General features: G+C 38.6%; 2 protein-coding genes across 2 annotated transcripts in view; one reads left to right on the forward strand and one right to left on the reverse strand.

Annotated features, from left to right (window-relative positions):
• LOC108746332 (gamma-aminobutyric acid receptor subunit beta) overlaps positions 1-13,592 on the forward strand; it is a 77,298-nt gene that overhangs the window by 48,544 nt on the left and 15,162 nt on the right. Inside the window, exons 3-5 of the mRNA XM_018483047.1 lie at positions 3,357-3,424; positions 12,240-12,466; positions 13,539-13,592. Of these exons, the coding sequence (XP_018338549.1) occupies positions 3,357-3,424; positions 12,240-12,466; positions 13,539-13,592 (349 nt within the window). The remainder of the gene's footprint in view (positions 1-3,356; positions 3,425-12,239; positions 12,467-13,538) is intronic.
• LOC108746329 (melatonin receptor type 1B-A-like) overlaps positions 4,716-13,592 on the reverse strand; it is a 60,843-nt gene continuing 51,966 nt past the window's right edge. The window contains exon 5 of the mRNA XM_018483042.1: positions 4,716-4,832. Coding sequence (XP_018338544.1) covers positions 4,782-4,832 — 51 coding nt within the window. The 3' untranslated portion in view covers positions 4,716-4,781. The remainder of the gene's footprint in view (positions 4,833-13,592) is intronic.

Consider the following 13,592-nt stretch of genomic DNA (forward strand, 5'->3'; position numbering starts at 1 on the left):
CAGCGTACAACGAAAGAAATTCGATCTTCGGTGCATCGAGTGGAACACGAGAAATTCTCAACGATCCCCGCCAGTCGTCATTACATCGGTATAACGTCGTGTTTTCGTTGATCGACACTCCGACGATGAAATGAATTAACTTGCCACGCGCAGAACCGCATCGCTCTGGGCTATGTGTCTCTCCTTTGATGTACTGTTCATTTAACAACGACGTTTGGAACCGCGAAAACGAGTAACACGATTACCGTAACGATTCTGTGCTCGCTTCGAGGATCTCGTTCGCAGATACGAGGCGACATCGAATTTTTTGACGCACGATGATTTCGGGGCCAATTAAATTCAAACTATGCAGAAGAAAACTAATCGGTGCTTCGCCAACTAGTTCTCCAACATTACGAATAGCGCATCTATAAAATGAAATACGTCTAAATGTGAGATAAAAATTCCTCTGCTTTGAAATGCTTTTAATTGGATCAGATCATTAATCGAGATTTCTATTTTTCGATTTGATTCAATGAAAAAGGAGTAAAAATATCAAAACATATATTCTTTCATTAAAATATAAATTGATGATTTCTAGATATGTAATAAAACGCAGAATTTCTATCACTTATTAATTATAGGAAATGTTGCTATTAATCTATTTGATTTTACGACATTTTAATGATACTTCAGATAATTTATATTTAATTTATGTTTTTATTTGATATTCTCATCTTTGAATGTGACTGTTGAAATACACTCGAGAACTAATGATTGGTAGCAAGAAGAAAAATGACGATTGTCATTGTACATAGCGGCAATTTTTCCTCTAATAACTTCTTCGCGTGATATTTTTCTTTCGCTTCAGTCAGAATAGCAAAATTATTTCAAATTCTATATTTTGACACGTAGATATTTTATTGCTCACACATGGAGAAAACAATTTATTTGAACTCGAAATTCCTATTTATGTTTATTTTTCATTAAAACAATTTAATTTTTAATGACACATTATTTTACCTAATCCCAAAAATTCTAGTTTGAATGTGAATCAATTATTATACATTTCTTAAAGAATCGATTTAATTGGACTATTGCAATGACTATATTTATTAAACTTAAAGAAATCTTTTTCTATGTGCAGGCACGACAGGGAAACCTCCATTTGATTAATATGTAAACATCAATTTCGTAAACCATGTACCTAAGACGCACTTCGCAACGCGCGCTATGGTGATTACGCGATGTGGTTTACCGCTTGCACTTCGAAACTACTGAAATGAAGCTAACCGAGCACAGAGTCTCTCCTAACTCATTTGATATATTGTAGTACCATGTGGCCCGTCGCTTATCGCGGTACCGGTTTACACCGACGCAAGAATAAGTGTGCGCGTGTATGACCTAACACGCATTTCTCCCATACACATACAGAGACATACACGTACACTTTAGTAGCGAGCAACAGAAAGAAACAAAAATACATACTAAAAAAAAATGGACAAAGTACTATTTCATATTTCAGATAATATATACTAGCTGTCCTCGTTCCTCGCTCGAGAAACGGGGCTGTAGTTTCGGCAACTGGAAGCAGCGAGACTGCGTGGCTGAGGTCGCAAATCGAGCTAAATCTCGAAAAAAAAAAAAAAAAAAGAAACACAACCAACCAGACTTGCTCTAAATTATTGCGGTGTAGTTTCCGTTTAATGGAAAACCAGATTTATTTCGAAAATAATCTCTCAACTAGACATTCGATAAGATTCATATACGCGAATTGTATTGACGTAAAACGTCACTAAAATTATTGATACCAACAAAAGAATTTTACAGAACTGTGAAAACCAACGTTAAGATAAATTTTCTCAGTTGCTTCAACTACGTTCTCGTTTTCTGCGGGCGTGGAAAGTTAGTTCACTGATTTCCTGCCTGACTTTGAGCCTGGGCTGCCCCGAACGTCACGTAGTGTTAGAGAGAACGTGAATGAGGAGCGTCTTTTTATTGCTTTCTGCTCTCAGGAAAAAAATAGTATTTTGTTCAATATATATTAAACACGCACGACCGTCCCGTTAGACCGTTTTTAGACGCTCTAGCTGCTATGCCGCGGTTGCTGAAATGGGCTGCCGCCTGCCATCACTTACAATTATTATTATTCTATGTCCCGCCACCCCCGAAAGAAATCCTCGACACTTCCGTTATCTCTCTGTCGAAATACCGCACGTATCACGCGTTCGTGTACGAACACGCGAGAGAGAATAATCCGCGATCGATTTGCTTCGATCGTTATCCGTCCGAATTCCTTCCAGCAGCTCTCTCGGTATTCGTGGCATTTCCCTCACATCCCCCTTAGAAGTTAAAAAAAAAAAAAAATAGATTTCGCCCGGAATCGACGACCGCAATGACAATGACAGCAATTCAGTGTAAAGTAACGATGTCGTTCGACAAGACGACGCGCCGCTCTCGATCGCGGAGGAGTCTAATTATAGGGCGAAAAAACGATAATATAAAACGAGCCATATTTCCCCGGAATACGTACACATATAGCCACAATGAATCTAATTGGAATTCACAACGTGACGAGTGATCGGCAAAAACAAGATGCAAAAGTGCACAGAAAACGAAAGAGAGAGGGCGAAAGGGTGAGAGAACAAGACAAAGCAAAACCACTATAAAGCGACGCGGTAGAAAACGAAAAAAAAAAAAAAAAAAGTAGTAGTAAGGTAATGTCATACTGCTACGTGGCTGTGATATGTATGTAATATATACGTAAGAGCATAATGCCTATATAACGAGACAAGTATGGATGATTCTTCTAGCTTGGAAAGCAACGTGGCCGACGACGAGTCCTGTTGATTTGGTTCCGTGCAGGGTGCGAGCTCTCCTCGACTTGTCCGTTCGTGCTTTGCCTCTGGCTCACACGGATAGGTGCGCGTGAATGATATGATTTCCCTCTCCGCGCATAAACGACGTTGTCCGATTTATCCGAAGACACGAGAGGGGCAAGGAAAAAAAAATGCCCGAACGATTCGTCCGCGCATCGTCGATGTACGCTCGCGACTTATATATCGCGGATTTATATATCGTATTAGTTTTTAGATTCCTCCGATAGACATTCGCGCACAACATGCAAAACGCGCGCCATGGCACGCAATACGATGTAGAGATGGTTTCAAAACCGTGCTTTGGAGGGTGCCTAAATTTCAACCGCGGGAGTAAAGCGCGCGTGAGTCAGAGGTAAAGATAAATTCGTCATTATTACTATTATTATTACTATTGTCTCTAGATATCTATTTATCTCGTACACGATAGGTCGTACACGGTTGAATAGAGATTGGCGGGTAATCACAGCGACCAAGGCCGGATGGTTTTGTTGATTACAGGTCCGCCCGTGGAGGTCGGCGTCACCATGTATGTCCTCAGCATCAGCTCCGTGTCCGAGGTGTTGATGGTACAGTTTGCATTCAAACTCATACAAACTCGACATCGACAATTGCCCGTTCATTTATTTCGTCCAGTCCCTCGCAAAAACGATCACCTTCTCCTCTCCCAACCCGCTCGTATCCATCGTATCAAAAAGCGACAACGGGAACGCCCATTTCCGCCCGACACAGCCGTTTCGCCATCGCGATAGTCCACGCTCGATCGTAATGCCAAAATTGTGTCGATACCGCTTGAAAAAGAATGTTTAACTCTGACGTTTAATTGGACCGATCATCATACGTCGAGCGTGCCTATCGTGGAACCAATGACGCCCACCATCATTGATCAAATCAGCTTACCAGTCGCGCCACTTGCTTCCGATAGAGTATCATCTGTTTCGGTTTACTTGTTTGTTACTGCATAACAATAACACGGATATTCATGTAAAAATATCCATGTCAATCGAAACATATGTAGACCGTCGAAATTTCGTTGGTAGATCGTTGTATATGAATGTAATTGAATAGTAATAAAAATATCATACGTACGTTGAGTTACTACTTACATCGACCGAAAAGTCATAGAATGCATACGGTTAAAAGAAGTATATATATATATATATATATACTTTTTTTTTATACATATTAATTATGCACGCGTAAAGTCTCATATAAAGTAACTATCGTAAACTAGCAATACCTTCGCGTGCATATGTTCACATCTGCTTAAATCTCGAGTCGTTCTCGATATCTGCTCGCGGAAAGGTGCACCAGGGGAAATACATGCGATTCGCATAGCGATGTTTATGTCGGCAGCAAGGGGCGTATATCGACACACAGCCACACGGTATAAGCTATACATATACATATACACGTCTCACGTATGTACGTTTGTACACGTTGAGATATATATATATATACCAGTATACACACAAGCGACAATAGTACACACACACACACAGATGGCCTACTAACCTACGTTTTTATAGCTCGTCACAGCTGTTTGGTTGGCTGAACTGTTACAAGGGAACCTTGCTACGTTCCACAGTCTTCGCAAGATATATTCTTGTCCACTTCGTTTGTGGTTTATGGTTGAGTCGTTTTGATGCGATTTGCGATGTTCTTGTTGCATGGCCCTACCCGCGGTGCTCGAGCCGACGATAAACCGGCGGTTTTTCGTTTGTCACGCGCGAAGATCCAACAATAAGTGGAAAAGTTCCAAGAGAAACCCGATGAACGTCGTCGTCGCCAGCGGAATAGTGACGGCAAACGCACAACCTTTTAATCCCGCGAGAGAACATTAAATCCTCTTCACGATATCGCGTCGCTGCGAGCCACCTTTCTCGTTCGAAAGGATCGTATTTATGTCAAAAATCCGAGCTCGACTTACCGTCTTTCCGGAAAATCCACGAGGCGGAAATCCCATCGGGCTTCTCTCTGTAACACAAATACAGTATGTGTATTATTGAAAGTCTTCCGACTAACGAGAACATATATAGAAGAAAAAAATGAAAGTAAAACGGTAATGTCTTATGTTCAATATGTGATTAATTGGCAATGAATTGAATTTCGGATCGAGCACCGTAGGCCGCACCGTTGAGACACGTTCGTATACGCGTGATTGTACACTCTTATGTGGTCACATCTGTATATACGAAATATATAAAAGTGTACGTACGCGTATCCTGCGTTATTGGTACACGTATATCTATATATCTATAAATATACATATATATATATTCGTATTTGTTTCTCAATATTTAAGGTATATAGCGGCACCGTACAACGTATTGTGTATTACGCCTAATCCTGTAGTAATCGAAGGTATTTTGTTCCGGTATCGACATTCAGATTCAAACTGGCACGAAACTGGATCCATCCTCTATCAAGCGCATCTCAAAATGCGCTCGAATTGCTGACTCTTAACCCGTTTCTCTGATAACAATTATATCAGAAATCAAACCGACAGAGGAATCTCTAGTATTCTGACGTAAACTGGTCGTATCGGTCGATCGTCCAAAATTGCAGTGAACGTATTCACACGAATGAAAAGAAAATAACGCGGGTAGTTCGCGAGCCCGTTTGTTGGCGACCGATGTCGCGTTGATTCGTTGGCCTCTCGGTCTAAAGTTTTCAGAGCCTTCGGTTCATGATGAATTCCAGGATAGCGATAACGTTGACTTACCGCAGCCCCCGAAGCACTCTGTCCTACGAGCTTGCGGTCGACTGTCTCTCTTTCGTGTATATTTGACACGTAATAAATCGTGCGCGGGGAAACGGAACCCGTTCGCCCGAAAGAGATCCAGAGTACGAGTTTGGAGCTGAATGTACGAGGCTGGACCCCAGGTGTTGAGCCCTGTGCGGAAACCAAATCAAGTCGACACTGTCACCTGGAACGTGACGCGCGAGTTTTTACACCCGCTGGCGAGTTTCCATTCTACGTATTCCTTTCCCTATCTTTTGTCTCGTTTTCCCTATCCGTCCTCATCGCCGAGCAACTTCCAATAGTTCCAGTGTCCATCCCTCGAGGGCCACTCTTTGGACTCTCCGGCCGGCATATCTGCGAACAACGAGACTATTTTCCTACCAATTTATCTTCCCTTTCATCGTTCGCCTTCAAAAAAATTGACGAACATAGACGGAGAGAATAATACGGTGAAAGCGCCTTTATGCGCTCGTTGATTGTAGTCCTCTCGGCCGGACGAGACCAAGAAAAGAAGGATAAAGCGGGGGTGAAAAAAGCAAGAGAGGATGAGGAGAAAAAGTATCGATAGAAGATACCCCGCGGCCCTCGAAGAACGGGATATTTTTTTTCGCCCTGTACCTCCTCTCCATCACCTCGGCCAGCCGATGATTATACCAAATGAAGAGTATAGCTCGTGCGACGTTGCGACTACATCGAGACTATACTGATACTTATAATTGTATTTGCATATATATCTCGTATATATCTATGCTGTTATATCGTAAATATACTATGACACCTATATGAGCTGTGTCATTGTCAGTGTGTGCAGTGCGCTTCTGGTTGCTATGAATCACGTCACGCTATATATTGTATATATTATGACTTCTCCGAGCGCGAGCGCGTGTTACGTGCACGCGCGCGCGTGCCGCGGTATATGTGTGTGTGTGTGTGTGTGTGTGTTGTGTGTGTGTGTGTGTGTGTGTGCGTGCGTGCGTGCGTGTGTATATATACGTGCACACGTGCGTTTGTGCGCACGAAAAGCCTGCGTTTATTGTACTCTGTGTACTTCTCGGTGTGCGTATGTGTGTGCGTAACACATGACCACGGGTCTATGTGCTTGCGCGTACACATCGTGATAATTCGCGCTCGTCGAGGCGCGATAGACTCCGAAATGGAGCGTTTCTCCTCGTACGAGCCCCTCTCGCTTCCATCACTTGTTGTACAACACAACGCTACGCCGTTTTTTCCATTTTTTTTTCTATTCTTCTCTCTCTCTCTCTCTCTCTCTCTCTCTCTCTCCCTCTCTCTCATTTTTTTTTGAATCGATTGGCCTGCGAGCTTTTGCCTGAAACGCTTCCACAAAGCTTTTCTCTTGTTCTTTGTTTTTTATGCTACGATTTGCGTGTGATAGAGATGCTTGCGCACACCTGCTCGCATTCCTCCCGAAAATGTTTCACCGGCCACGAGACGCGCGTACCTGCTCGAATTGCTCGATTTACACCCAAATACATCGCGCAAGATTTGCGTGCCGTCGAGATAAACGTGAGAAATATTTTCACGTATAGTTGAACAATAAACAGATACCGTTTACACCGAAATATTACAGTACTTTACAAGACATATTAATTTCACTGCATTTAACAATATTTAGTAAATATTTTGCGCGTTTCCAACAACAACTATACATTTTTTTCTAATGTTTCCTCTAAAAAGAAAAAAAAATCTGATTGATCTTACTTTTCATAGCCATTTTTAACGTGTACAAAAAAAAAACCAGTAATTTGCGCTGAACAATCGCGATAGCTTGAAAATTGAAAATTACACATGTGAAAAATGGAAAGAAACGAAAAATAGGAACTATAGTAAGCCAAAAAGAATAAGAATTTGGAGACGAATTGTCGTAAATGTGTTCGCGTGGGAGTTGTTGATCAGTTAATCATACACGAAGATTTGTTAGCGCGGCAATTACACGTCACGATGTAACCGCAGTGCGCCTGAAGAGTTGCCAGAAATGCGAACGATGACAACTTCCGTTCCATATGGTATCTCCACGGAATATTTCAAGGCCTTCCATATTCGCCAGAGCATTTGCGCGCGTTTAAACCGCAAGATTAATTACCTATCATATATTTTGAATTTTCAAATGTTACACATACTATTAACAATATGATGCAATCGAATCGATACATAAATTATCTTTCATGGCTATTTGCACTATAAAATCATAATCGTTCGATTCTTTATTTGTGACTTCAATTAAAGCACAATTGACGATAAAATTTCTAAAATAAATATACGACGGAATAAGCCGAGAAACGTGCCACGCACATTGAATACTTCATAACGACGCGATGTGAATGGCAGGAAAAGTCTTCGCGTATGCGCGCACACGTCGTCGAAGAGGATAACAATGCCTCACCTCGGGTCAAACTCTCTCTCTTGTCATAGAACCGTGACATCTTATTAGAGAGTTGTAAAATTCCGAAATTTATTCCTAAAATTTATTCTTTAACTTTTTACAATTTTACACCTGCTGATAAGAACTTCGCTAATAATTATCATAAAATTGATTGCCAGCATCGTATTTTGCTGACTATTAGCGAATTCGATTGGACGCACTCAATGCGCACCGGTGCGTATTAAAGCCGTCACAAATTGCCGTAAAGATGTGTTCAATATAAATATAGAAACGAATTAAACCGATTAAACCGTGAAATCCTCAATGCATTTTATTGTGCTGTTAGGCAAAATATGTATTTTATAATTTGGAATACTTGTATCTCACTTTTACACCCAGATTAAGTCAGTGTATAACGGTTTTAATATGACCAATGTGCACTAGTGCGTTCAACTGAATTCGCTATATGTATAATTGAGCGAAAAAAGGTGAGCAAACAATACACAAGACAGAAAATAAAAATTTAATTATAATTCCTATAAAAAGTTGAATCTTATTATATACATTTCGCAATGAACTTAATTCTCTACATTTTTAATTGAGAATCATAAGATTCAAAGGATTCATTTCAGAGATAGTAGAGAGAGTTTCTGCACCGTTCTATTATCGTCGTTATTTAAATACGTCATGTTCCATATCTATGCACAGAAAAAGAAGAAATTATCTATAAGTATTAAATTAACGTTCGTTATAAGAGACTTTTTTATAAAGACCATACGCGAAGAAACGATCGGAAATTTCAAAGGTACTATATTATCCGCAATACAACACTGTCCTCATACAGCGTGCATGAATTTTATGGCAGTTCCGTAGCATGTCTGTACATAGTGATTTCGTCGTAAAATACCTGTTTTAGATGTGTATATATATATATATATATGTGTGTGTGTAATCACTATACATACACGGTCTCCACACCTTATCTCGTTCGCGTGTACACACGAATTATACTCGCGTCGCGAAACTCCTGTCCTGTGATCGAACCCACGTTGGCAGGAATCTCGATGCTCACGAGGCGTGCAGGTCACGCGTATGTTCTCGCGTAAGATTACGAGTCATAATCGTGCTTAGCATCGTAATTATAAACTATTAACTCACTATCGTAACCGTGCGCTTACAGGCAGGCTTATATCAGATTCTTAACGTGGCTTTGTAACACAAGACTAATTAGAAATAATTGTGTGATAGTGAAACAACTGCGATATTACAGTAATAAATCAAATGAAATAGCAAATGTGGATTATCAAAAAGTAGTTGCAACGTAATGATCAGCACATGGATATCTTGAACTAATTAAAAAATAATAACGAAAGATATTTAATTCGTTAAAAAAATATAGTAACCGTGTATATCTATCCGTATTATCAATGATGCGAAAAATCATAATATAATTTTCTTTATATTTCGTACGCTAGACTGAAACTATAGCTTGTAAAATCTTCAATCAATTATAATTTAACAATTATCAAATTCTGTTATACTTTAATCCAGTAATATAGTAAGGTAACAAAACCTCGTGATATCAAGCAAGTTTTAAACATGTTCTACTCAGGATTTCTTGCTATAATAGGAAGGCGATTAAGAAACTTCTACTTTGGATAATAAATCTACTCATTTATTTCAGTCAGTTCAGTACTTCAACTTCCGCACCCATACGAATAAAGATTTCAGCGAAATCGGCAGTGGAGCAATTTAGAAAGCTCGCGACATTGCCAACAAGTTTATGTCAGCATAATAACGTATTATTTGCATTGTATTATAATGAATTCGGTCACTCCTACTATAGGTACTGAATCAGTGTATATGAAATTATATAAAATAAAATGACAGAGACATAATATAATCAACTTTGACAATGAAATAATACATGTAAATTCCATTAAATGACATGAAAATGACGTTACTGGATACTTAATTGATTAAAATATTTACATCTATGCTTTTTTACGTTTAATTTTGCTCATTTCATGTATAAAAGTATGCACTAATCTAGTGTAATGCAAGTAATCAAATTTACTATTAGATAATTAGAATTATTGTCATCATCTTCATATATGGAAATAATTTCTTGATATCTCCCGATTATTTCCATTGCAATTGTGAAAATGCTTAAAGTTCATCTCTTTTATTATTATAGTGTTTTTATAGTAACATAAAGGCTAAAGTTTCACATAAATCATCGTCAACTAACTGTGAATAAGTATAAAATCTCTAACTTAATTTTATTTATGTAATTTATATACATAATTTTTAAACTAAATTCTCTTGTCGCGTGTAATATGGTGTTACGTATTGGTGTGCAATTAGACCGCAAATTATTTGTTAAAGAAATTAAATTTAATAAATAAAAATATTTGTCAGACTCGCGTTTAATATAATACCGTAAGGATTTGGTAATGGAATAGCGTGGTCGTCAATCACGGTTTACCCGAAATCACTTTCGTCCGAGTTGCTCTCACACGTCGCTCAAGCCTGAGGATAAACGCTCTTGCGAGTGTGAGACCCAATGATGGAGCGTTCAACAAAGCTCTCGAAGTTACCGTCGCAACTTCGGACTTTATAGCCACGCCGCGCCGAATTAGCCTCGCTTCGTTTCACAGCGTGAGGTCAAGTAGAACACCGGAGGAGGTCTGGATATAGGGTCACGTAAACGTTAAGTGGCCGATTCTTCGTATTACGATAACACGATGAGCCGCCTCGTATAAGTTTTCGAAGATGCCTGTCGACGTACGCGATCCCGAACGTGTTTCCTCTTCCGTACTTTAATTCTCCCTGCACGAATATCTCTTCCGATCGACACGTTACATCCAAAACGACGGCCGCATCGTATACGCGGGCGGCTGAATTATATCACAATTGTTATTTACCTGGCACAATTTTGCGTTCCTTCGCGTAGAAACGCATATGTCTTTTTAATCTCTTTAAATTTTATACGCTCAGACTCATGAGAACAACGAGGACTAACGTAGCATTTCAAATTGACCTTTATATGCTTCGTTCAAAAGATACACAAACATCAAAAACGCTTCTTAATATGTTTCTAATAACTAATTAACAAATTAATCGTTGAAATTAAATTTGACAATAAGAAGAGTGCATTTTATGAGTTATTGATATTTTTATACCATTCTCGAATATCTGTTTTGAAAATGCAAGTAATATTAAATAAGTTTTTAATTATCTTTATATCTTTCAAAAATATGAGTATGGATTTAAAACCGTGGCAATGTTCATATAATTCTCATGTTGATATTAATATTTACGTCAACATGATGTGGATTTAAAACCTCCAATATTTATATTGACACCGTCATGGTGTGATATTAAAATCCATGGTATTATTCTGCACCATGTTGATTAATATTTAACACTAATACGATGAGAATTATTATATATACAGACATGTTAAATCCATAACCATACTTTTTAGAGTGTATAATATCTATATCGTTATTATATTTATTTCATTATTAAATTGTTAAATTTACTCATTATTCTCATGTTATTTTTGGAACAATGCAGCCAGTGTGACACAAGAGGGTATTTCTCTGAAAGAAACCGAGTATATTAACAATTGAAATTATATTTAAAAAAATACATTATATTTGCTAAAATGCATTTACTTAGTTATGGCATCCAATCACCATTATCATTAATTATAACCTGTCATCGTATTTTTTTTTATAAAATTTTCATAAATGTAAAAATGACATTGATCAATGGATTGGTCTTGCCAATTTCCGAACGCAAATCCGATTAAAAATATCTGATCAATCATAAAGATGAATATGCTTTGAGAAATACGAATATTTGTTTTGAAGTAGTTATCTTTTGGTTTTTATCCAAATCTTTAACCGAAAATCGTAGAAAGCATGTCATAACTAAGTAATTGCATTTTAGTGAATATAATGTATTTTTGAAATATAACTTTAATTTTTTTAATGTACTGTGTTTCTTTCAGAGAACTGCTAACTACGCCCTTATGTCACTAACTGCACATATTACATACAAATTTTTATTTAAAAGATACAGTTAATAATAGTAACAATAACTCAGCAAATTGCATATCAGTTTTCGGAGCAATCATAAAAATACAATAAAAAAAATATGAAAAGGCTTACGTGAATCCTCGTATTTCTCTAATATGTCTGTGAACACAAACGACTACCAATCTAATAAGTCACCTGTGTCGTACCAGGACTTCACGTTGGATTTTTACTTCCGACAATTCTGGACGGACCCACGACTCGCGTTCAAGCCGCGACCGGGCGTCGAGACGCTCAGCGTCGGTTCAGAATTCATCAAGAACATTTGGGTACCCGACACCTTCTTTGTCAACGAGAAGCAGTCGTACTTTCACATCGCTACCACCAGCAACGAGTTCATTCGCATTCACCACTCGGGAAGCATCACGCGTAGCATACGGTGAGTATAACATTAATTAAGTATAAATTTATATCCGTAGAGAGAGAGAGAGCTCTCACAGTTTTTTATATACATATACATACATATACATACACATATAACTTTTACGTAGTAATATTTTTCAAGCGTCAAATTCTTTTTTATAATAAATCCAAATTTAAAAGTCATCTAAGCGGATCTTTTTTTTCTACCATGATGACGATGCTTAATTTAGATGATAAAAAAGATGATTAAAAAAGGAGAAATTATATAATATGCTACGTTGGACAAGCACAATAAAGGTTAAAAGGTCTTTCTTTCTGCGTTCATGAGTCAACTAAGTAAATTTAATCCTGAACTGTTACTTTCATTGTCCGAGAGAAAACGTACATGGTATTTTTCGCCGACTGTAAATCGAGCTTCTCATTGTCCTCTATCGCCATAGAACATTCGTGGCACTTCTGGGACCAATTGTACTCGGCACGACAAATTTGTTCCCTGTAACAGCCTTCACCCCTTCTTGTCTGACACAGCTCGTATCATTTCTCGTATCTATCTCCCTTTCGAGCGCCCAGGAGTGTTCTGATATTAACGCGTCGGCTATATTCAGGCGATCCATGCATACCTAACTTGCACTCCCTCGCGCAATATCGTTCCATTATATTACATCCTCGACTTCCGGATCGGAAGTACCGAATCGAGCCGCTCGCTGTCGGGAACGGGGGAAGAATATCGATGAAGCAACGAGCGCGCGCTCTCATTTGCGTGAATAATTCTTCCCTGCTTCTCTCGGAGCATAAGTCATCGATCACTGTCTGCATGTACGAATCATGCGAATACGTATATCTGTAGCGTTTCGTATAATACGTCTCATCGACAAGACAAGAATAGTATTAACGGTACGCGTCGAATCGATACGAATTGGTTCTCATACGTTTATCCTGACGTGACTCGGGCATAATGAGGTCGACTACGAATTAATTCCTGCACATTGATTCAACGTTACTCGGGTGCAAATGGATTGGCATTTGTATATCATGAAATATTTTGTTGAGAAGCAATTGTTAACGAATTCTGCTTGAATATGTTTCAGCTTAACGATTACAGCGTCGTGTCCCATGAACTTGCAATATTTCCCGATGGACCG

The sequence above is a fragment of the Trachymyrmex septentrionalis genome, unplaced genomic scaffold (genome assembly GCF_001594115.1).
Source record: "Trachymyrmex septentrionalis isolate Tsep2-gDNA-1 unplaced genomic scaffold, Tsep1.0 scaffold167, whole genome shotgun sequence".
NCBI lineage: Eukaryota > Metazoa > Arthropoda > Insecta > Hymenoptera > Formicidae > Trachymyrmex > Trachymyrmex septentrionalis.